Below are 26,793 nucleotides of genomic sequence, written 5' to 3'. Positions count from 1 at the left end.
AGCCGGTACGCTGTGCCCACCAGTGTTTAGTGAAAACCTTTATACCTTGTTATGTAAAAATGTATAACGAAGGTCAGGAGGATTGATTAGTGTTTTGTTTTCTATGCTTTTGTTGTTTTGTTTTTTTGCGTCGCTTATTCATGTGACCATACCAAAGAAATTGGGCATTGCCATGAAAATTTTGGTGAAAATAAAAGTTGATCTATCTCTATCTATCTATTATTCACAAGTATTTGATCGCCCTGCAGCTTAGTGATACAGAATTTAGTTTTGTTAATATATTTTCTTTCTTTAGGCTTCGCCCTACGTGTCAAAATACCACTAGATCTTCTGCGGTAAGATCAGAATGTGGCCGATTAATGTAGCCTAATAGCAAACGGTACAAAGCCAAAGAGACAATCACAACTGCTTACGTAGAGTCAACTGTCTCTTTGGACTTGTAACGACTATAATCCAACTGTTTATTAATGACACCAAATTATGCACTGTCTTGATTTGTTCAGCAAACGATAGACTTAAAAGCATGAAGGAACTGAAGCATGCTATGTCTTTCAACATTTACTAAACTTGTTGAGTGCCAAAGTAGCCTGACATTTGTTGCTCTCTCATAGAAGACCAAATAGGTACTAAAAGAGCAAAATTAGATATTTAGAAAAAAATTGGCATTTCGCCTGCAAACAAAACCTTATTTCAAACCAACGGTCGTACTTTTATTCCCCCTTTTTTTAATATTATCAGGGTCGACAACTTACTTCATGAGCTCACTATCTTACCGGTAAATGGTATTGTAAAATGAAAAAGTACGGATTTTGAAAATCTTACATGTGTTTTGTGCTAAATTGACGACGGATTACTTGAAAAATAATATTGTTTAAGTCTCCTAGACTAGCCAACGGGTCTTCGACGTAGAATGAAAGCTTGTTGAAAACCTTTTGACATGGAGAGCAGAGAACTAAAAATCTAAAGTTAAAAAAAAAGGTACGGAATACGGCACTGGACTTGAAATTCTCTACCGGCAGTTCTGATCTCCGTTTCATGGCCCTTCAGTCAGGAAGTGTAATAGGAAGCTAGGGGCCAGTCATCCTGTGCATCATTGCTCATTTATAAGAGGGTCAACTCTGGCAGGGCAGTGTTGCCAATCAATAAAAAATCACTAGATTTTAGTGATTTTTTGGTGGATTTTTTTTCAATAATCTAGTGATTTATATGCTGATTTGTGATTTCTTTTAGACAACATAAGAAATTAGTAGAAATAAGGATAAATCTCTAGGGAAGGGAGACTTGCACGCCACTGACCTCCGGTCCAAACCAAATATCCAGTGACAGGTCCTTAGAAATCTACAGATGGTGAAGAAATTTGAGGGTTTTTGGAGACCTTAGTTACTTTAGGTTTGGGCTCTTCGTGCTTAACTGAAAAGAAATCGTTTTAATTTTGGTATACCATTGAATTTCCTTTAAAAGTATTTCATAATCAGGTTTCTCCATTGTATTAGTACTTTAACTTACGGGAGTACAAGTAGGATTGCAATATTACTCCTTTCGTGTTTTTCATTTCTTATGCCACTCCCCACATTTTCAAGTTTTTCAAATTTTAATCTTTGTGCAATAATTTATCTTTTTTTTAAATTTACTAGCTTTGACAAAAACCGTTAAAAAATAATATCTTTCTCATTAGTGACTACCTTAGGGAAAGTTTACAACAAAAAGAACAAATGCATATTACTAGAAGCCAAGCTGGGATTTCACAGTCTTTGTGACATGATTGACATGAAACAAAACGACAAGTTCAATTGTGACATGAATGGAAATGACATGATTTGGTGATTTTCAAATGATATTTTTCCAACCTTGGGACAAACAAAACAGAGTCATTTGAGTGGTATTAATCCCAAACAAATTTATTATTTAGATAAAAGGGAAAGCCCTGTGGAAACTTGACGAACATACATAGGACCTAAGCGAATAAGGAGGATATCGGTATTGTTCAACTAATGCCATACTGGGGAAATCACTAAGCACTAGGAAGTGCGACTACTAAATATAAACAAGCCAAAATAAGTTCTTAAATTTAAACTTAAGGGCTACCAATTTTGCATTGCTCAAACGTCTACCGAAAATAACTTGGTCAAACATAAGAAGTCTCGAGCCTCAAAAATCACCTTCGCAAGTGATACGGAGATGTTTGAATTCTTTATCTAGGAAAAACCTATTATACCCCAATCTATGCAAATTTGACTAAAATCAACTTGGCAGGTGATACCGAGATGCTTGAATTCTTTATCTAGGAAAAATATATTATCCCTCAATTTATACGAATTATGACTTAAATCACCATCGCTGGTGATACCGAGATGTTTGATTTCTTTATACAGATAAACCTATTATCCCTTAATTTGTAAAAATTTGAACTTAAATCACCATTGCAGTTTATACTGAGATGCTCAATTTTCTCATCTAAGAAAATCCTATTATTACTCAATCTATGCGAATTTTGACTTATATCACCTTCTTAGGTTATACCGAGATGTTTGATTTCTTTATCTAGGAAAAACCTATTATACCTCAATCTATGCGAATTTTACCAAAATCATCATCACAAGTGATATCGAGATGCTTGACTTCTTTATTTAGGAAAAATGTATTGTCCCTCAATCTTTGCGAATTTTAACTTAAATCATCTCGTAGATGATACCGATATGCTTGAATTCTTTATTTCGAAAAGCTTATTATCTTTTAATCTATGCGAATTTGACTTAAATTGCTTTCGCAAGTAATAACGAATTGTTTGATTTTTTATCGAGGAAAAACCTATTATCCCTCAAACCATGCGAATTTGACTTAAATCACCTTCGCAAGTGATATCGAGATGCTTGAATTCCATATCTAGAAAAACCAATCATCCCTCAACCAATGCAAATTTGACTTATATCACCTTCACAGGTAATGCTGAGATGCTTGAATTCTTTATTTAAGAAAAACCTATTATCCCTCAATCGATGCGAAATGGACTTGAATCACCTTCGCAGGTGATACCGAGAGGTTTGATTTCTGTATCTAGGAACAACCTATTATTCCTCAATTTATGAGAATTTGAATTTTATCACCTTCCAGGTGATATCTAGGAAATTCGTTATCTAGGAAAAACCTATTGTCACTCAATCGATGAAAATTGAACTTGAATCACCTTTGCAGGTGATACCGATATGTTTGATTTCTTTATCAAGGAAAACCCTGTCATCCCTCAATAAATGCGAATTTTGACTTGAATCACCTTTGCATGTGATACCGAGATGTTTGATTTCCTTATCTAGAAAAAACCTATTATTCCTCAATCTATACGAATTTGAATTAAATTACCTTCGCAGATGATACCGAAATGCTTGAATTCATTATTCCGGAGAAAACTTTTATCCCTCAATCGATGCAAATGTGACTTGATACACCTTCGTATGTGATATCGAGATTTTTGATTTCTTTATCTAGGAAAAACTTATTAACCCTCAATCTGTGCACATTTGACTCGAATCACCTTCGCAGGTGATACCGAGATGTTTGGTTTCTTTATCTAAGAAAAACCTCTTATCCCTCAATTTATGCAAATTTGAATTAAATCACCTTTGCAGGTGATACCGAGATGTTTGATTTCTTTATCTAGGAAAAACCCATTATCCCTCAATTTACGCGTATTTGAATTAAATTGTCTTCACAGGGGATACCGAGATGTTTAATTTCTTCATCTAGGAAACACCTAATATCCCTCAATTTATGCAAATTTGAATTAGACCACCTTCGAAGGTGATACTGAGATGCTTGAATTTTTGATCTAGAAACACCTATTATCCCTCAATCTATAAAAATTTTGACTTAAATCACCTTTGCAGTTTATACTGAGATGCTTAATTTCCTCATCTAGGAAAATCCTATTATTCCTCAATCTATGCGAATTTTGACTTATATCACCTTCTTAGCTGATACCGAGATGTTTGATTTCTTTATCTAGGAAAAACCTCTTATCCCTCAATTTATGCAAATTTCAATTAAATCACCTTGGCACGTGATACCGAGATGTTTGACTTCTTTATCTAGAAAAAACCGATTATCCCTCAATTGATGCAAATTGGACTTGAATCACCTTCACAGGTGATACCAAGATGGTTGAATTCTTTATCTGGGAAAAACATATTATCCCTCAATCTATGCAATTTTGATTTAAATCACCTTTGCATGTGATACCAAGATGCTTGAATTCGTTATCTAGGAAAAATCTATTATCCCTCAATTGTTGCAAATTTCACTTGAATCACCTTTGCAGGTGGTACGAAATGTTTGATTTCTTTATCTAGGAAAACCCAATCATCCCTCAATCTATGTGAATTTTGACTTGAATCAGCTTTGCAGATGATTCCGAGATGCTTGATTTTTTTATGTAGGAAAAACTTATTATCCCTCAATCTATGCGATTTTGATTTAAATCACCTTCACAGGAGATACAGAGATGCTTGAATTCGTTATCTAGGAAAAAGCTATTATCCCTCAATTGTTGCAAATTTCACTTGAATCACCTTCGCAGGTGATATCGAAATGTTTGATTTCTTTATCTAGGAAAACGCTATGATCCCTCAATCTATGTGAATTTTGACTTGAATCAGCTTTGCAGAGGATTCCGAGATGCTTGATTTCTTTATGTAGGAAAAACTTATTATCCCTCAATCTATGCGATTTCGATTTAAATCACCTTCACAGGTGATACAGGGATGCTTGAATTCGTTATCTAGGAAAAAGCTATTATCCCTCAATTGATGCAAATTGGACTTGAATCAACTTCACAGGTGATACCAAGATGGTCAAATTCTTTATCTGGGAAAACCCTATTATCTCTCAATCTATGCGATTTTGATTTAAATCACCTTCGCATGTGATACCGAGATGCTTGAATTCGTTATCTAGGAAAAACCTATTATCCCTCAATCGTTGCAAATTTCACTTGAATCACCTTTGCAGGTGATACCAAAATGTTTTATTTCTTTATCTAGGAAAACCCTATCATCCCTCAATCTATGTGAATTTTGACTGGAATCAGCTTTGCAGATGGTTCCCGGATGCTTGATTTCTTTATGTAGGAAAAACTTATTATCCCTCAATTTATGAGAATTTTATTTAAATCACCTTCGCAAGTGGTACCAATATGTTTAATTTCTTTACCTAGGTAAAATCTATTATCCCTCAATCTATGCAAATTTGACCTAAATCGCCTTCGCAGGTGATACCGAGGTGTTTGATTTCTTTATCTAGGAAAACCTTTTATCCCTCAACTTATTCAAATTTGACTTAAATCACCTTTGCAGGTGATACCGAGATGTTTGATCTCTTTATCTAGGAAAAACCTGTTATTCCTAAATTTAGGAAAATTTGAATTAAATCCCTTTTGCAGGTGACTCCAAGATGTTTGATTTCTTTATCTAGGAAAATTTTACTATCCCTCAATTTATGAGAATTTGAATTAAATCACCTTCGCAAGTGTTACCAATATGTTTCATTTCTTTACCTAGGTAAAATCTATTGTCCCTAAATTTATGCACATTTGACTTGAATAACTTTTGCAGGTGATTCCGAGATGTTTGATTTCTTTATCTAGGAAAAACGTATTATCGTTCAATTTAATCAATTATCTTCGCAGGTGATACCGAGATTTTTAGTTTCTTTATCTAGGAAAACCTATTAATAATCAATCTATACGAATTTGAATTAAATCACCTTCGCAGGCGATACCGAAATGCTTGAATTTTGTTATTCCGGAGAAAACTTTTATCCCTCAATCGCTGCAAATGTGACTTGATACACTTTTGGAGGTGATACCGAGATGTTTGATTTCTTTATCTAGGAAAACTTAATATCCCTCAATTTATACAAATTTGAATTAAATTACCTTCGCAGATGATACCAAGATGTAGGATTTCTTTATCTAGGAAAAACCTTTTATCCCTCAATTTATGCAAATTTGAATTAAATCATCTTCACAGGTGATACCGAGATGTTTGATTTCTTTATCTAGGAAAAACCTAATATAGCTCGATTTATTCAAATTTGAATTACATCATCTTCGTAGGTGATACAGAGATGCTTGAATTCATCTTCTAGGAAAAACCTATTATCCCTCAATTGATGCATATTGGACTTGAATCACCTTCACCGGTGATACCAAGATGGTTGAATTCTTTATCTGGGAAAAACCTATTATCCCTCAATCTATGCGATTTTGATTTAAATCACCTTCGCATGTGATAACGAGATGCTTGAATTCGTTATCTAGGAAAAAGCTATTATCCCTCAATTGTTGCAAATTTCACTTGAATCACCTTCGCAGGTGATATCGAGATGTTTGATTTCTTTATCTAGGAAAACCTTTTATCCCTCAATTTATTCGAATTTGACTTAAATAAACTTTGCAGTTGATACCGAGATGTTTGATCTCTATATCTATTAAAAACCTTTTATTCCCAAATTTATGCAAATTTGAATTAAATCCCTTTTGCAGGTGATTCCAAGATGTTTAATTTCTTCGCCTAGGAAAAACCTCTTATCCCTCAATCTATGCGATTTTGATTTAAATCACCTTCGGAGGTGATATAGAGATGCTTGAATTCGTTATCTAAGAAAAACCTGTTATCCCTAAACCGATGCAAATTGGATTTGAATCACCTTCGCAGGTGATACCAAGATATATGATTTCTTTATCTGGGAAAAACCTTTTATCCCTCACTTCATGAGAATTTGAGTTAGATTACCTTCGCAGGTGATACCGAGATATTAGATTTCTTTATCTAGGAAAACCCTATCATCCCTCAATCTATGCGAATTTCATTTGAATCACCTTTGCAGGTGATTCCGAGATGTTTGATTTCTTTATCTTGGAAAAACTTAATATCTCTCAGTTTGTGAGAATTTGAATTAAATCATCTTCGCAAGTGATACCAAGATGTTTAATTTCTTCGACTAGGAAACACGTAATATCCCTCAATCTATGCGAATTTGAAATAAATCACCTTTGCAGGTGATACCGAGATGTTTAATTTCTTTACTTAGGTAAAATCTATTATCCCTCAATCAATGCAAATTTGATTTATATCACCCTTGCAGGTGATACCAAGATCTTTAATTTCTTTGCCCCGGAAAAACCTAATAACCCTCAATCTATGCGAATTTGAATTATTCCTCTTCGCAGCTAATACCCAGATTTCTTTACCGAGGTAAAATCTATTATCCGTCAATCTATTCATATTTGACTTGAATCAATTTCGCGGGTGATACCGAGATGTTTGATTTCTTTATTTAAGAAAAATCTATTATCCCTCAATTTATGCGAATTTGAATAAAATCACTTTTGCAGGTAATGCCGAGATTTTTGATTTCTTAATCTAGGAAAAACGTATGATCCCTCAATATATGCACATTTGAATTGAATCACCTTCGCAGGTGATACCGAGATGCCTGAATTCTTTTCTAGAAAAAACCTTTTACTCCTTAATCTATACGAATTTTGACTGTGGGTGGGGCAAAGTGTTTAAGTAACGAAGAAGGTTCCAAAACAAAAAGTTCTGTTTTGGCCGTATTGACGCTCAGGCCGATATTCATGCAACCCTGAAGTTTAAAATCAAATTGGTTTGGGGGTTATTGAGTGAGGTTTCAATCAAGGGCACAGCGTCGAAATAACCCAATTGCCTCAATCCATACCATCCATGGAAAAACTAAAGGCAAAATGTGTGTTGATGTTGATGCTTTGGACACTATCGAGCGTAAAACTGAACCTCATCGTAGGCCTTGATGTAGAATATTCCGAGACGAAAAGAAACTGTCTGGATTATATAAACCAAACAGAGCTACTAGAATACCAATAAAAATAGTACAGCAATATAAGTGTTAATACCTTGATCCAGCAAGATCTAAATATCTTTTTGATGAATAACAAAATGAAATGCTCAAATTGTGTTTTTTACAGTGGTCTGTAGGATTCCTGGGGGTCCAAGTTCATCACTCTAAGAAAAGATTGCTCCTTAAATAAGAAAGCTGTTTGTATTCTGCAAGAATATGGGCCACATCTTTATCCCTTAGCTACGCCCGAGGAAAGAATAATCTCTATCCGGGGCCAGCCTATTTCTTTAATAAATCTTTTTTTGGGTAAATAACACTCTTGAATTTGGAATCGAATTCGGTGTCATTTGAGGAGTTGTTCACATTCCTTCTCGCAATTTTACACCACGCATGGACAATTGATACCCCGTGTCTTCCACCATCTGCAGTACCGGGGATATACGAGTTTTGGAAGTGGTTGCCCTTCAGTGCTATTCTTATGATTTTACTCTTCCTGTTTTTGTATAGGGTTCACGATTTTGCATATGTCTGATTTACTTACTTCCGGCAAATGTATGACAAAATGGAAAAAACTGTATCTAATAAATATTACATACAGATAGATGTCAATATTTTTCATTTATTTTTTTAATTTACTGTTGTTTCTTTTAGTATTGTCTCTTTCTAGCACACGTGAATTGAGCAAATAAATAGTTTTACATACTAAATCTATTAAATTCATGCCCAGAACCGCTATGCGGATTCCCTGCTATCATCATCATTACTTTTCATTGGTTTACTTTTGTAGTAGTTTTTTTGTCGTTGCTGTGTCGGCAAGTCAGCTTCACTTTCCATCATCATTATAATTATTATCAAACGATCTATGCAATCAAATACATTTGTTTATAAAAGCTGAAAATTCATCTTTTTTGTTATAATCTTCTTGCAAAAATTAATATTTCATTTGGAAAATTTTGAGTTGCTCATAGTGAAGAGAACAAGGACAAACAGGGGGAAGAACTGTCCCAAACCTATCTATTAGTGATCTTAATCTCACAGAGTGCAAGTAAAGGACTTAAATTCCAATTTTATCGTAATTCTCTATGAGTAGCTAAAATTTTAACTTTATTGACTTTGTGATTAATTTTAATTTAGATTTCTATATTTTACATTCTATGTTCTTTCACTTATTATCTAATTTTAAATATTAATATTTCTAAGCTATGAAGTATTTAATTTGATAATTGGCAATATACAAAAAAAAATGTGGCTCCACCCTACATATTTTCTTAGAGACTGCGTATCTTTAGATTCTTCAAAATAAAAAGAATAGCAAAAAATCTATAAACAAATTATTGAAAATTAATAAATAAATTGTAAAATATCTGTCGTCTTAGGAGTGGAGAGGGGTTGGGCCTTGAGGTCTCCTGGGACACAATTGGTCTACATCCTTCAAGGTTTCAATTGAAATGGTGTATTGGACTAGATAGTAGTGACTAAATATTCCTTAAAGTCAGAAATAAATCCCAAATCCAGAGGGGGGGGGGACTTTTATCCACTCTGGAAAATTTTTAACTTGTCCCTGCATTTTGGTAAATGTCTTTCTTTTTTATTTTAATAGCAAGAAATAAGAGAGCAAAAATTGCCTTTCTACCCCCTAGATTTGTATAAAAATATTATGATTTCATCCCCGCAAAGAATGCACATGGTGATGCCACAGGACACCAGGGAGTTATTTTGTAACAATCATTTGACTGAAAAATACTTGATACTTTTTGCTGGCTTATAATTTCACTGACTTCTTCGATTGGCTTGAAATTTTATGCAGGAGCCAATCAGATTTGAATAAAGCAGGGTTTTTGTTTCTAGCATGCGCTTAATGAATGATTTGGTTAGTTTGATAGAATACATCAAAGACTTAGACTAATAGAAATAAGATACACTTTTTATTCCAGAATTACTGGAAAGTAATTCTTCTTTTTTGTTTTCATGATACTTAGATTCTTAATCTGGTTCGTTAAGACTAACTGGGTATGCAGATCTGGGTATACAGGTCTGGCACAAACTAAATGATCTGTAAATTAGCTACACCCAACTAATTGAACTAAGAATCCTAGAAACATAGGCTTTAGCAAATAAGGCTTCTAGAACCGACTCAAAATGGGTTGAATAATTTCAAATATCGCAAAACTTGTAGGAAATAGGCAATGATCTATCACTCTCGGATTTTTTTCTATTGTAAAAGGCCCACAACTACAACTTCAGGTATTTCCATATGTTAGTTACTATAAACCAATAGAAGTGAAAAAACGCGTAGTCTTGAATGAAATAATAGATAGTATTGAACCAGAATCCTTGTAGTTAGTCTGTAGTTAACACTTAATCTAGTTTTGAGTTGAGTTTTTGCTTAAATTAAATTGCTATAATTGAGGGATTTAAATACTTCAATTACGTCATTCCACGTCAGGGCCATATGTGCTGCATGGAAAGAGTGGGGCTCAGAGAGCCAAACCTTCTTCTGTCACAATGGCCTCTGGGTCCCCACAATGCCCTATAGCATGGAAAATGCCTAGCATGCATGAAAGCCACGCAATCTAACCAAGATATGTTGATTGTGTCATGATGTGAAGACAGAACATGTCATGATGTGAAGACAGAACTTGGTTAAAAAACATTTTGATTTCATTTAATGAAGGTTAAACTCACAGTTTAATGCTTAGACAATATATAAGTTTTATAAACTATATTTGTGAATTCGTTGGTAATGCAATGAATTTATTATGTAAACACTTTTGAATTTTGGCACATCATTGAACTGAAGTATAAGAGAGTAGTTGCACAAAATTGCGGTGAATATATATTTTAAGTGAGAGTCTGTGTTTCTGTTTAATATTCGTGTAAATATTAAAGTACGCCTATGTGAAAAAATAGTTCTCTCCTTCTAGTTCTTTTATTGTCTATGTTTTCTCTTGGTTGTAATTAAATGGTAGAAGCTGCTAGACATTTTCCCTGTTTTATTCCTGACAAAATGATTCATCTCCGTCAATAAAAATAAAATTTTGCTGCATGAGTCTTGAAAATTTCGTCAATATCAAAACCGCTCGAGTCAAATAGCTGAAACCAAAATCTAAGCTCCTGTAGGAGTAGCACTTTTTGTTAGTTTCTGCTCATTTAGGCGAGATTCAAAAATCCGATGTAATCTAATTGAAACTTTCAAGCTATGTAAAAAGTACTACAATAGTATTGGACAAGAAGAAATACTCTACGTCAACACAAATAACCTTCGAGGACACAATTTTAAGCTAAAACAAAACACTTTCAATAAAGAAGTTGGACGGTGGGACCTTCTAAAGCCGAGTAGCCAAGGAATGGAACAACCACCAAAAAGTGGATATGACTAACTCTACCAACTCTTTCAAGAACAGTATTGACAAGTTTTTTAGTGAAAGCAAATTTTTATAAAGGCAAAAGCCCTTTTATTGCAGTATATTATTACGATTATTATGATTGGCTTAAGAATGATCTCGTACCAAAAGAAAAAAAACAACAACATATTTTGGAAAGTTTTCGGAAAGTTTTGATATTTGAAAGTTTAAATGTTTGATAGTCGATTTGTTCACAGAGCACAATCTTAGGCATATTTATCCTGTCAAAGTAAAAATTGCTAGCAATAAATTTAGCTTATTGGTCACCTGATGGTCAACTGAGGTTTGACTGAGGTTATTGGTAGCTTGTTGGTCAACTGAGTAAGTTGGTATTACGGAAGAAATATTTTTTTTACACAATTGCCGAATGATTTGTTATAATTTACATTTTCTTTGTGTACTTATTTTTAATCAATAAGTATCAGAAATATATAATTTAAAATATTTCCTCCCATAGACTTCTCCTAGGTTTATGTATACATGAAAACTACAATATTCACAATTTCTCTGTTTATATTTTTGTAGATTTTATGGCGGAGTGTATTTTTTGTCAGTGGAACCACTTTGAACCCCTAAAATAAGTATGCAAATCTAGTAAGTCAAGCTTGATAACATTTTTAGGATGTAAAATTCTTGCTGCTTCTGAAAGACCTTCAAAATAAAGTATCACCTTCTAAAATCCCGGTGCAAATTTTTATAGCTTTTTTTGGCTGGTTTTTCACCCGTACTTCCTTTTTGAATTTGTTACCCAAAACTACTAAAAATGGAATTAGTGATTTTGGTGGTATTTTTCACTAAAAACTGGGTTCATAGTTAAACAATCATATTTAGTAGTCAAACATTCGTTGTTAAACAACAATAAAACATAGTTAAACAATCAGTTTAAACAATCAGATTTCAGCTTTTTTTGGCTGATTTTTCACCCGTAATTCCTTTTTGAATTTGTTGTCCACAACTATTAAAAACGGAATTAGTGATTTTGGTGGTAGTTTTCACTAAACACTGGGTTCATAGTTAAACAATCAGATTTAATAGTCAAACAATCGTTTTTAAACAATAATTAAACACAGTTAAACACTCAGTTTAAACATTCAGATTTGATAGTCAAACAGTCGTATTTAAACAATAATTAAACAATAAGTTTAAACAACAAGGTTTCAGCTTTTTTGGCTGATTTTTCACCCGTACTTCCTATTTAAATTTGTTGCTCACAACAATCAAAAATGGAATTAGTGCTTTTTGTGGTATTTTTCACTAAAAACTGGGTTCATAGTCAAACAATCAGATTTGATAGTCAAAAAAGTCGTAGTTAAACAATAATTAAACATATTTCAACAATCAGTTTAAAGAATAAGAATTCAGCTTTTTTTGCTGATTTTTCACCCGTACTTCCTTTATGAATTTATTGCCCACAACAATTGAAAATGGAATTAGCGCTTTTGGTGGTGTTTTTCACTACAAACTGGGTTCATGGTTAAACAAACAAATTTGATAGTTAAACAGTCGTAGTTAAGTAATAATTAAACCTAGTTAAACAATCGGTTTAAACAATCAGATTTCACTCTCACTATCCTTGATGTTTTAAACATTATACAAAATATTTGTCTCTATTTTAGGGTTCCATTTTGAACTATTAGAATTTCATTTGAATGCTACAGCTTTGCGTTTTGTACCAATAGGATTTTGGTGTAGTTCGCAGTTTTCAGTCAAGAATATAGATTTAAATTTCTTTCTAGAGTGCTAAAATATTTATTTTATTGAGGAATTTAGTATAATATGATATAATAAATTGATTTACTTCCTCAGATGATTGATTGATTTTATTCCGCAGTTTCTGATTATTTTATCCCTTGTACACGGTGAATTGCGAGCAAAATATGTATTTCTAGGAGAACATTGACTTGCTTCCAGGAATTTGTTCTATAGTGCTCGTTAATTTATAATTTCTCCGATTACTAAGAAAGAGAATAAATAAAATAAGAAGAATTAATGCAGCCTTATTGTTCACATTTTTATTTTTAAGGAGTAAAAAAAACCCGCAAGCCATAAACTATATATGGGTAATTCAAGAAATTTTAGGGAATAGAAAAACAAGCTAAAAGGTATGAACAATAGGAATGTTTAAGTGAGCAGAAAGTCGTAAACTAATTAGGATGATTATTAATGGGGGCTAAAAGACAGAAAAAATTACAGCAACTAAATGATAGAAAGACAGTGAGATTTCTATAAGATCTTAATGAATAAGATCTTATATCTGTAAACAGCATAGAGATATGATTTTTGAAATTAAATTCTAGTAAAAAGAAATTTACTTTTAGATGCAGAAACTACGATCCAAGCCTCCTCTGCCAGATACAAAAGGTGTGAGTAGCCCCACGGCAGAAGATTTTGAAATAGAAAAATTAGAAAATTCACCCAGATCATCTCGTCACTTGACCCCTGGATACGAGCCATCCATGTCTCCAGCTGGGTATTCCGCCCTCCTCTCAGCTAGTAGTGGAGATAAAAGACGACAACGGCAATATGGGCGCTCTCACTCAGCTACCGGTCTCAGAACACAAGGGTCATTTGAAACAAATGTTTAATAGTTGTTAAATATACGTGATGAACTTTTTTTATATAAGGCCATTTGAAAGCAAAAACTTTATCAGTGAAAACTAGTGGAATTTTATTATTAGGTTAATACTAAGTGTATTTTATATTAAAAAAAAGGATCCCAGTAGAACTTTCTCAATTTTAGCTAAGGTCCATATTACTGTGTTTTGACGGAAAAATAGCCTTTTATGTCTTTGTCAAATTTTATTCTTTTATTCTTTTATTTAGCCTTTTATTCTGTCAAATTTTCTCTGCTTCTTGCAGCCATTTCATGTGCTCTAGTGGTCAAATAGTTGTTTTGAAGTTGATACTGAGCCACCAATAATAGTTGATACTGAGCCACCAAAGAATACAGCCACAAAAAAAAAGACTTTATATCCTATGTAACGTTTTTAATTTTGTCATTTGGGTTTCAAAAGTTAGAATGAACAGATTTGGTATGGAAATTTTTGAGGACTTTTTGCATCCCTAGTGCGTGAGGTGTTACGCATAAACGTAGTTGTTGGAATCCAGCATAAGAAAGAAAACAAATGTGAAGGTTTGACGGAAATTGTGTGTTTTTTTTTATTTTGATTCAGTTTTGATCAACTATTGTCATAAATAATTTCAACAATTCTTATAAGCTACAAAACGACTATTTGTTCATATCGACGTAAAAGAGTATTGAAAGTGACCTGAAGGTATTTCTCAGAACACAAAAAAATTTGTTGTGAAATTTTCAACACAGTTGAATAATCACACAAGTCTCAATCCCTCAATCTCTATTCGTACAAGTTATCCTTCATTGGACAAATACCCGCTTAGTGCTCGTAAAAGAAGATTAATTTTTAGCATGAATGAATGAAATGAATCAAAAGTATTGAAGATAAAACGAAATAGTGAATAATATAGAAATATAACTTATTTTGGGGTCTTTCAATATGTGCTTTGTTTTCCAACATCCAAAGACCTGTGTCCTTCTTGAAATTTTTGGCATTATATAGCAGTTTCGGCAGTTGCTTTCTTTAGATTATTTCAAAAAAAATTACATCCCCACGTTTTCCGAATGATAGAGAAGAAGCTATGCTTAGTTATTGATGTAATCTAGTCATTCAAGTGAAAATAAATTTATTTTATTGGTTCTTAATTTTACCAGTTTTTTTGTTCAGAGATGTTACGAGAAATAACTTATTTTCATATAATTGATAAATTAAACAATAAATTACCATGTTTGAAGTTTGAATGTAATTCTACTCCAAAAATAGGAGCATCAGTGTAGCTGAGAATTCAACTGAGATAGACGTCCGTGATCACTAGGATTGACAAAAAATAATACCAGCATTTTAAGGTCCTTATAGTAGGCTATGGTTAAGCTCATTGTAAAGCGCTAAGAGTCTTTCGGGAAGGGAAATCGGGAGGGAAGTTGGACTCTTAGCTACGCTGGTGCTCCTTTTTTGGAGTAGAATTACAATCAAACTTCAAACTTGGTAATTTTTTCTTTAATTTATCAATTCTAATTCAAAGTGGAGCACCTTAGCTACGCTTTTGAGTTAAACTGAGATTTTAAAACCATCACTAACAATCAATGATAGTCCCATTTGTAAAAAAAGGCTATTGTATGAGAATTAATTTAATGCAAAATGTTTCAAACATAAAAACATACAATGGCAATGGCAATGGCGTTGGTACTTTTATCTCTTTGATGTCAACTTGAGTTTATTCTCTTGTTTATATTCTATGTTCTTTGGTATTCACATCACGGCCGTATTCAGGGGGGTACTTGGTTTGAGCCTCCCCCTCGTCCCAAAATTTTTGTCTGACACGTACCAAAGTACCAAAAATACAAATAAACAAATTATATTTTGTTAATTTTTTCGTCTCTCCCCTCCAAACAAAAATAATTAATAGAGTCCTGAATGAAGTGGCAGCTGGAACCTAATAAGAGGTGAAATGGTCCCACAGTAAATAAAACGATAGCACATAACTCCTAAAAATGGTAACAGATCGTAACACAAAGTATTCCATTAGAGTCCGAAAACCCTAACCCTAGTTTTAGTCCAAAAACCCTATAAAAAAAAACTTAAAAAATCCATTAGCTTGAAGAACAAGGAAAATGCCTGCACCCATGGAATTTTGGATTAAAAGTATCTTTTGGTTTCCGTTACATTTCTGTTAATTTAGGCTAAAAAAAAAAACATCTTCATTTAAGGTATTAAGCTAATTCAAGGTATTACGTCGAAAATACGTTGTATATGGGGAAAAGTGACGAATCAAATATAGAACTATAAATACAACATCATTTCCTTTGCGTTTTTTTTTAACTGCAAGTAAGGAGTGATATTAAAACTTAAAACGGACAGAAATCATTCCGTATATGAAAGGGGTTAACCCCTCCTCCACGCCTTACTCTTTACGCTAAAGTTTAACTCTTTGTCGTGACATTAAAACTTAAAACGGACAGAAATTATTCCGTCTATGAAAGGGGTTATCCCCTCCTCCATGCCTCACTCTTTACGCTAAAGTTTGACTCTTTGTCACAACTCTACTTTTTAAAAGATTAAAAAACTTTAGCGTAAAAAGCGAGGCGTTGAGGAGAGGACAAACCCTTTCATATACGGAGTAATTTCTGTTCGTTGTAAGTTTTATTGTCGCTCCTTATCTGCAGTTAAAAGAAAACTTGTTTTTCTTATTTAATTTCTAAACGTTTTTGAATTAATGCATGTTTTGATTTTCGCTCACCACACATGAATAAATAAAATGAAATTTGCATATTTATTTTTTTTTTTGCTAAACGGCTTTCTCATAGTTTCAATCGGATGGTTTTGATAAAAAGATAAGGGTAGGGGAAGAGGCAAAGTTACCCTCCATTTTTTTGTTACTTAAAATTACAACTAGATTTTTTTACGAACGTTTTCGTTGGTAATAAATATATGTACGTTACGAATTAACTTACGTAATAAACTTCTATATTTGTGTATTTCTATTACGTATATGAGGGGATTTGTCCCCTTGTTAATACCTCGCTCTTTACACTAAAGCTTGAATAAACAAATACAACGTAGAGACAATAGGGAAAATTTTTTTCAAGACAATGGAAATTATTTATGTAGATATTTCGGCCCTATGTCCAAGGGCCGTCTTCAGTACAATACAAGAATAAGAGAGAAACTATATATATATATATATATATATATATATATATATATATATATATATATATATATATATATATATATATATATATATATATATATATAAAAGTACTTACATCAAATTGTGAGAATTAAAACTGATTAGTTAAAAACACTTATTAAAACATTTTTTTTTTAAATATATAGCCCTAGCATCCTTACTTCAGCGAAGTTCAACCAGGACTGGCGAAAAGAATGAAACGAAGAAATATAAACTCATTCAAACTAAAGAGAACAAAATGATTAGATGCAATTTCTTAAAGCTAATCTTGCTTGTTTAGCAGCCTGTCTCAAAGGCCTTTTCGTAGTTGGTTCAGTACTATTATAAATTGGTTTAGTAAAATATTTTGTTAGATCATTTTTAATTAAATTTGAGTATAAAGAATTTAGTGAGTATTCCCCCAAGTCCCTGTTCAAAGAAATATTTTTATTTATTTTGAGATTAATTTCAATTGATTCTCGAACCACCTGTTTTATTCCCAAATCATTACTAATGAGTGAAGAGTTTTCAAAAAGTATCATGTGGGACGGATTATTAAATATATGCCAACCTAGAGCAGAATCAAAGGAGTTGTTGGAATTATTTGAAATTAAGGCCTTGTCTATGTCATTTTTATGCTGTTGTAACCTTTTGTCTAGATTCTGATGGGTCCTGCCGACATAGTATTTTCCGCAATCACAGGGTATTTGATAGACCACTCTTTGGCGAGTAACTGGGGTCTTATCTTTACCCGAATTTAAGAAATTGATGATTTTAAAATTATTAGTAAAAACTACGTACAGATTATTTTTTGTGCAAATATTTTTTAATTTTGTTGTAATCTTTGGGATATACGAAAGATAGACAATATTTGAGGGCTTATCAGTAGCCTCACATTGTGAAGTATCTTCTTCGATTTTACAAGAATGTTTTTTTATTCTACGGCTAATTATTTTATTTACAAAAGGAATAGGGTATCCATTACCAAAAAGAATATCTCTGATAAAATTTATTTCTGCATTTATATATGAATGGGAGCAAATATTTAGGGCACGATCAATGAGGGAAGTTACAACTGCTCTTTTAACTTGTGGGGGGTGATTTGAATTAAAGTGAAGATATCTATTGTTTTGTGTTGGCTTTCGATATATAGTAAAATCCAGTTCATCAGCATTACGAATAATTAATACATCTAAAAACGGTAGTTTATTTTCAAATTCAACTTCAAGGGTGAACTGCAAATTTCGGTCATAAGTGTTAAGATGATCTAAGAAGCCCCGAAGTTCAGCTTCCCCATAATTCCAAAGTGAAATTACGTCATCCATATAACGACCCCAATAGACATGTTTTAGAAAATAAGAATTCAATGCCCAATTCTCAAGATTCTCGATGTAAATATTTGCTAGTAGCCCGGATAAAGGTGCCCCCATGGGTAACCCATTTTTTTGCTGATAAAAAGAATCGCAAAATTGAAAATACATAGAAAACTTATTACAAATTTTAACAAGAGTCATTAAAACTTCACAATCAATTCCTGTCGCTGAAGTCTCGATCAAGTGGTAATTTTCTTCTATTTTGTTTTTTAATAATTCCTCTGAAATAGTTACATCTATATTTGTATACATGGAAACAATGTCGAAACTACTAACTATTGTGTTTTCTGAAATACTTGTGTTGCTAAGTTTTTTTAACCAAATCTGCCGAGTTATGAATATAGGAATTTTGAAAATACAATAAAGGTTTGAAAGCTGCATAAAGCCATTTTCCAATATTGGCAGCGGGAGCTTTAGTACAAGCTACAATAGGTCTTAAGGGAATACCCTGTTTATGTATTTTTGGTAAACCGTAGAGTTTAGGACAGAAACTACCACGGGGAAAAAATTTATTGTATAGTTGTGGGGTGATTTTACCATTTTGTTTTAGCTGCTTTAATTCATTTATAATATTATTAGTGAACTGATCAGTAGGATCATGAGTTATTGTTTGATATGTAATTGTGTCATTTAAATGCGAAAGAATTTTGTTGTCATAGTCTGTTGTATTCATGACAACAAGTGAATTGCTTTTGTCTGCTTTAGTTATTATAATAGAAGGATCTTTTCGAAGATTAGATAGTATTTTTATGTCATGCAAGTTTTCCGGTGTGGAATTGGTAGGAGGCTTAAACTTTTTTTGGCTATTATAGAGGATATTTATTAGACCAGATCTAACTTCATCCGGGTTAGAGACAGAAGGATAGTGTTTATGCAAAGCGGACTCTAGAGAGGAAACTATATCTGCCACAGGAACCTGTTTCGGTAGAAAAGAAAATTTTGGACCTTTTTCTAGTGTTTTGATTTCCTGGGGTTCCAATGTTTTAGAAGAGAGGTTAACGATAGCAGGCCCAGGAGTGAATCTTGGAGAGTAAATACGGTTTCTCATCGAAGATTCATTTCGTAAGCCTTCTAATTTTTTATAGAGGCGTTCCTTGGACAAGCGAAAATCGTGGCTAAACAAATTCCTTTCTAATCTAACAACTTGAGCAAAATCAACGGTGGACAGGTTTTCCAGCAAAAAAGTTTCCAACGATTTTCTCTCTGAAGAAATAATATGTCGTTTCTGTTTTTTGTCCTTAATAATATGGACTAGGGTTTTTAACTGTAGTGTATGGGCAAATTGCGCTTCTTTTCAGGTATTTAAATGTAATTTATATCTCAAAGACTTGGGAATAAGGTTTTCATTTCTACAGGATTCTAAAAATTTTTGTTGATTGATAATATTAGCATGCTTTTTACCTAGACTAATAAAATAAAAGATATCATAGGTCAACTGCTCCCCATAAGCTAGACGAAAATAGCGACGAAGACCACACTGCCTTTCCATAACAAACAAATACAACGTAGAGACAATAGGGAAAAATTTTTTCAAGACAATGGAAATTATTTATGTAGATATTTTTCGGCCCTATGTCCAAGGGCCGTCTTCAGTACAATACAAGAATAAGAGAGAAACTATATATATATATATATATATATATATATAAAAGAACTTACATCAAATTGTGAGAATTAAAACTGATTAGTTAAAAACACTTATTAAAACATTTTTTTAAAAAATATCTACATAAATAATTTCCATTGTCTTGAAAAAATTTTTCCCTATTGCCTCTACGTTGTATTTGTTTGTTATGGAAAGGCAGTGTGGTCTTCGTCGCTATTTTCGTCTAGCTTATGGGGAGCAGTTGACCTATGATATCTTTTATTTTATAAGTCTAGGTAAAAAGCATGCTAATATTATCAATCAACAAAAATTTTTAGAATCCTGTAGAAATGAAAACCTTATTCCCAAGTCTTTGAGATATAAATTACATTTAAATACCCGAAAAGAAGCGCAATTTGCCCATACACTACAGTTAAAAACCCTAGTCCATATTATTAAGGACAAAAAACAGAAACGACATATTATTTCTTCAGAGAGAAAATCGTTGGAAACTTTTTTGCTGGAAAACCTGTCCACCGTTGATTTTGCTCAAGTTGTTAGATTAGAAAGGAATTTGTTTAGCCACGATTTTCGCTTGTCCAAGGAACGCCTCTATAAAAAATTAGAAGGCTTACGAAATGAATCTTCGATGAGAAACCGTATTTACTCTCCAAGATTCACTCCTGGGCCTGCTATCGTTAACCTCTCTTCTAAAACATTGGAACCCCAGGAAATCAAAACACTAGAAAAAGGTCCAAAATTTTCTTTTCAACCGAAACAGGTTCCTGTGGCAGATATAGTTTCCTCTCTAGAGTCCGCTTTGCATAAACGCTATCCTTCTGTCTCTAACCCGGATGAAGTTAGATCTGGTCTAATAAATATCCTCTATAATAGCCAAAAAAAGTTTAAGCCTCCTACCAATTCCAAACCGGAAAATTTGCATGACATAAAAATACTATCTAATCTCCGAAAAGATCCTTCTATTAGAATAACTAAAGCAGACAAAAGCAATTCACTTGTTGTCATGAATACAACAGACTATGACAACAAAATTCTTTCGCATTTAAATGACACAATTACATATCAAACAATAACTCATGATCCTACTGATCAGTTCACTAATAATATTATAAATGAATTAAAGCAGCTAAAACAAAATGGTAAAATCACCCCACAACTATACAATAAATTTTTCCCCGTGGTAGATTCTGTCCTAAACTCTACGGTTTACCAAAAATACATAAACAGGGTATTCCCTTAAGACCTATTGTAGCTTGTACTAAAGCTCCCGCTGCCAATATTGGAAAATGGCTTTGTGCAGCTTTCAAACCTTTATTGTATTTTCAAAATTCCTATATTCATAACTCGGCAGATTTGGTTAAAAAACTTAGCAACACAAGTATTTCAGAAAACACAATAGTTAGTAGTTTCGACATTGTTTCCATGTATACAAATATAGATGTAAATATTTCAGAGGAATTATTAAAAAACAAAATAGAAGAAAATTACCACTTGATCGAGACTTCAGCGACAGGAATTGATTGTGAAGTTTTAATGACTCTTGTTAAAATTTGTAATAAGTTTTCTATGTATTTTCAATTTCGCGATTCTTTTTATCAGCAAAAAAATGGGTTACCCATGGGGGCACCTTTATCCGGGCTACTAGCAAATATTTACGTCGAGAATCTTGAGAATTGGGCATTGAATTCTTATTTTCTAAAACATGTCTATTGGGGTCGTTATATGGATGACGTAATTTCACTTTGGAATTATGGGGAAGCTGAACTTCGGGGCTTCTTAGATCATCTTAACACTTATGACCGAAATTTGCAGTTCACCCTTGAAGTTGAAATTGAACATAAACTACCGTTTTTAGATGTATTAATTATTCGTAATGCTGATGAACTGGATTTAACTATATATCGAAAGCCAACACAAAACAATAGATATCTTCACTTTAATTCAAATCACCCCCCACAAGTTAAAAGAGCAGTTGTAACTTCCCTCATTGATCGTGCCCTAAATATTTGCTCCCATTCATATATAAATGCAGAAATAAATTTTATCAGAGATATTCTTTTTGGTAATGGATACCCCATTCCTTTTGTAAATAAAATAATTAGCCGTAGAATAAAAAAACATTCTTGTAAAATCGAAGAAGATACTTCACAATGTGATGCTACTGATAAGCCCTCAAATATTGTCTATATTCCGTATATCCCAAAGATTACAACAAAATTAAAAAATATTTGCACAAAAAATAATCTGTACGTAGTTTTTACTAATAATTTTAAAATCATCAATTTCTTAAATTCGGGTAAAGATAAGACCCCAGTTACTCGCCAAAGAGGGGTCTATAAAATACCCTGTGATTGCGGAAAATACTATGTCGGCAGGACCCATCGGAATCTAGACAAAAGGTTACAACAGCATAAAAATGACATAGACAAGGCCTTAATTTCAAATAATTCCAACAACTCCTTTGATTCTGCTCTAGGTTGGCATATATTTAATAATCCGTCCCACATGATACTTTTTGAAAACTCTTCACTCATTAGTAATGATTTGGGAATAAAACAGGTGGTTCGAGAATCAATTGAAATTAATCTCAAAATAAATAAAAATATTTCTTTGAACAGGGACTTGGGGGAATACTCACTAAATTCTTTATGCTCAAATTTAATTAAAAATGATCAAACAAAATATTTTACTAAACCAATTTATAATAGTACTGAACCAACTACGAAAAGGCCTTTGAGACAGGCTGCTAAACAAGCAAGATTAGCTTTAAGAAATTGCATCTAATCATTTTGTTCTCTTTAGTTTGAATGAGTTTATATTTCTTCGTTTCATTCTTTTCGCCAGTCCTGGTTGAACTTCGCTGAAGTAAGGATGCTAGGGCTATATATTTTTTAAAAAAATGTTTTAATAAGTGTTTTTAACTAATCAGTTTTAATTCTCACAATTTGATGTAAGTACTTTTATATATATATATAGTTTCTCTCTTATTCTTGTATTGTACTGAAGACGGCCCTTGGACATAGGTTCGAAATATCTACATAAATAATTTCCATTGGCTTGAAAAAAATTTTCCCTATTGTCTCTACGTTGTATTTGTTTGTTATGGAAAGGCAGTGTGGTCTTCGTCGCTATTTTTTTAAAGCTTGAATTTTGTCCCAAACCTGTAAGAATGGCCCCTGAATCACAAAGGCCGTAGAATAAATAGTTGAAATTACTAAGAATATTTTAACGTAAAAGCCAAGGTATTGTAGAGGAGACGAACCCCACTATATACGTAATATTTTATGTTCGTCTTAAGTATTAATGCTGCTCATTACTTCCAGTTAAAAAAAATAGATATTTTTTCATTTTTTTAATAATGCTATAAAATCCTGCCCCCCCCCCTTCATGGAAATTCTCTTCCCCCCTGAAAATGTCCTCCATGGAAAGATCCTCTCATGTAACCACCGACCCACCCCAACACAAAAAAGTCCCTCTGAAAACGTCTGTACACTTCATAACAACCATCACTATATGTAAACAATGGTCAAAGATTGTAACTTGCAGCCCCTCTCCCGGGGACTGTGCGGGATTATTTCGTCCCCAGGGTCATAGTTATTATGTTTTTGACTAAGTTAAACAGAATAGCTATCTCAAAAGTTTGCTCCAGTGACTTTGAGGGAAAATGTGCGTGGGAGGGGGCCTAGGTACCCTCCAATTTTTTGTTCACTTAAAAAGGGCACTACGGCTTTTGATTTCCGTTAGAATGAACCCTTTCACAACATTCTAGGATCACTGAGTCGATACTATCACCCCTGGAAAAAAACACGCATCCGTGATCTGTCTTCTGGCAACAAATACAATCCACATTTTTGTGTATAGGAGGTTTAAACTTCTACAGTAGGGTTCTCTGACACACTGAATCTAATTGTGTGATTTCGCTAAAATTCTATGACTTTTAGGGAGTGTACTATTGGGGATGCACTAATATTGAGCCGGGTCGCCCATTGGTAACAGTTCGTTACCACGAACTGTTTGATTGGGAGATGAGGAAGATTTTGCTACTTTTATTAGAAAGTCAAGGTGCATTTAGGCAATATTAAGGGAAAAAAAGCCTTTGGATAAACCCTGTTAATGAAGTACCTCAGAAAAACCTAGTGAATGAAGCGTAAACTACTTGTGGATCGGAAGTTAATATTTTGTTATGTATAAATATGTTAGTTTTAGTTTTAATGCTTTAGTATTTCTGCTGATGCCGATCGCTGTGCATGTGACCAATATATCCAAACTTTTTTTTATCTGTTCTCAGTGTTTAATAAATGGGCTTATCCCCGTTTGAATGTTTATTTGTTCGTCATAAAAGGGCAGTCTGGCCTTGAAAAAAAAAACATATCTAGTTTAAGGTATTACGTTGAAAATGATTTTCGAAGCCTCTCTTTAAAATAAAAAATGCATTTGTCCCTTTCTATTACTCTTACTGGGTATCAGCAACTCCTGCAGTCATGGCAATCCTAATCACATATGTCTTTATAGCACTTAGGAAACAGCTTATGTAATTTTCTTGCCTTTAATAGTAAAATACGACTCACAGGAAATCAGTCAGTCAAAAATATAGCTTTTCTTAAAAAATTGGTTTTATTCTAAAAACTATTTTTTAATTGCAAAAGGCACTATGAGAATTAATTTCCTTTAAAATAAGCTCACTAGCCCTGGAGAAAAAAAAACAAGAAAGGGAGACATATCATAGCTACAAACTGAAAAAATTGATTTTCCTTGTTGGTTAGGGTGGAAAATTGTAGTTAGTTGTAAAGTTACTGTGTGGTTGCAGCAACTGCTGAAACCGTGATGGAGAAAAAAGTAAACGAAAAAGCGAGACTCATCTGTGCTACAAACGGGAAAAAAAAAATTAATTTTCCTTGCTGTTTAAGTTAAAACTGTGGTTCACCTAGAGAAGTTTTTTGATAATGCTGATTCCAATGATGCTTTTTTCATTTTGATCGCACGCCGTTTTCAAAGGCTTTCATTTTTTTTTTATTCAAAATCACCAAGCATTTGTTTTTGCAATAAACTTTTACTTTTCAGATTGACCAAACAGTGATTGACAATGAACTTTAGACAATTATTGAGGATGAACCAGGATTAGCAATAGACATTTCACTTTTAAGATAAACAAAATAATAACCCGATTTCTATCAGTTTCTAATGGTAAACTTTTTTCATTAGGTAGGTTCTTTTTAACACATTTTTCAACTTTTGCTTACTATGGGCTGTGGTTTTCCTCTTACTAGTTAGCAGTAGCCGCTACTGCCATAATTTGATTCGTAGTGATTCTTGGTTTTGCTTGTCTTTTTACCGAAGATTTTTTGTGCTACATTTTCGTTTTTGATTCGCTATGATCCACGCTGCCGCTTGTCCTCCAAATGCATATTTTTTGTTATTCATTTTCGTTCATCCTTACCTCTGACATTCTTCAATTTATTTTTATTTATGTATATTAGTCTTGCCAAGTTTGATCGTCCAGGTTGTTCTTTTTCAGAATTTTTTAACATAATTATACGCATGAATAATTCTATGGTTTTTCTTATTTTGAATAAAAGACAAACCAAAGAAATCAAACAACAAAGTCAGTCAAACATGGAATCTTACTGCACAGAAGCAACTTTTCAACAAAGAAATTGTGTTATACCATTTTCTCAAAAGATGACTGAGTTGCATCATCATGCAAATGGTGGTTTATTTTAATAATCCATTTACTATGGGCGAATCTTTCCTGGATATAGGTTATACTGATGATTTAAGCATCCTAGATGAAAGTCTGAACAAAATAAATGAGCTCTTAGAGGTATTGCAAGTTCGGTGTGTTAGAATAGTTCTAAAAATTAATGTTAAGAAGAATAAGTCGCTAAGGCGAGCAATAGATGAAGATGAAAAGGTTACGTTGGGTAACGAAAAGATTGAGCAGGTTGACAGCTTCACTTACCTTTGTAGTATTATCAGTAAAGACGATGAGAGCAGTGAAGATTTTAAAAGTAGAATAGCCAAGGCTCAGGGTGTTGCTTTCACACTTGAAATTTTTTTTGGAAGAATAGGAAGATAAGTCTTCAATCCAAGATTAGAATATTTGAAGCTATAGTGACAACAGTGGTCAAATACGGCTCTGAACCATGGGCGGTTCTTAAAGCGATAGCGAATGAAGATTTGTTTGAGGTTTTCAAGAGAAATTGCCCTCGGATTGTTTTGGGTACCCAAATGAAAGACAGTATTTCAAACAGCAGGGCTTACGAAAAATGCGGCTCTATCCCACCTTCTAGGGCTTTAATGAGATAAAGGTAGAAATGGCTTGGGCATTTCTGGCCGTTGCGGATGAAGGATGACAGATTCTCGAAGATTGTCCTTTTTGGCTAATGGTCAAGAGCTACAAGGGAAGCCGGTCGTTCGCGGTTGGGGTTAGAGAATTCATAAAGAAGGATTTAAGTCAAATGGAATCCTCCTGAGAGGGTATAAGGAGAGAGGCTTAGAACAGATTGGGATGGAAAAGGAGCGTGCTTAGCTGTGTTAACCTCAGGCAGCTTGGTGATGTTGTATGTTTTTAGTAGTAATAGTAGTATGAGCTAGGCTTTTTCTTTTACTAAAATACGCCCTTTTGACCATATACTGATTATATTGTACAGGAATTCTGGGAAACTATTGGTTTCACTTCTAAGCCTTTTTATTTCCATATGTTTGCGGGAAATTTATTGCTAATTCGTAACAAAATAGTCTGCATTTTAATCGCTACCTACAAAATCTATCAGAATTTCGGTTGGAATATTCAGAT

The 26,793-nt window shown here is 33.2% G+C and overlaps 1 protein-coding gene across 1 annotated transcript in view; it reads left to right on the top strand.

The window, feature by feature from the left end:
- Nucleotides 1-14,994, top strand: part of LOC136040707 (centrosomal protein of 290 kDa-like) — a 229,687-nt gene extending 214,693 nt beyond the window's left edge. Inside the window, exon 36 of the mRNA XM_065725009.1 lies at nt 13,592-14,994. Within this exon, the coding sequence (XP_065581081.1) occupies nt 13,592-13,858 (267 nt within the window). The 3' untranslated portion in view covers nt 13,859-14,994. The remainder of the gene's footprint in view (nt 1-13,591) is intronic.
- The last annotated feature ends 11,799 nt before the right edge of the window (nt 14,995-26,793 follow it).

The sequence above is a fragment of the Artemia franciscana genome, chromosome 21, assembly GCF_032884065.1.
Source record: "Artemia franciscana chromosome 21, ASM3288406v1, whole genome shotgun sequence".
Taxonomy (NCBI): domain Eukaryota; kingdom Metazoa; phylum Arthropoda; class Branchiopoda; order Anostraca; family Artemiidae; genus Artemia; species Artemia franciscana.
This window is presented reverse-complemented; position numbering and strand designations above follow the sequence as displayed.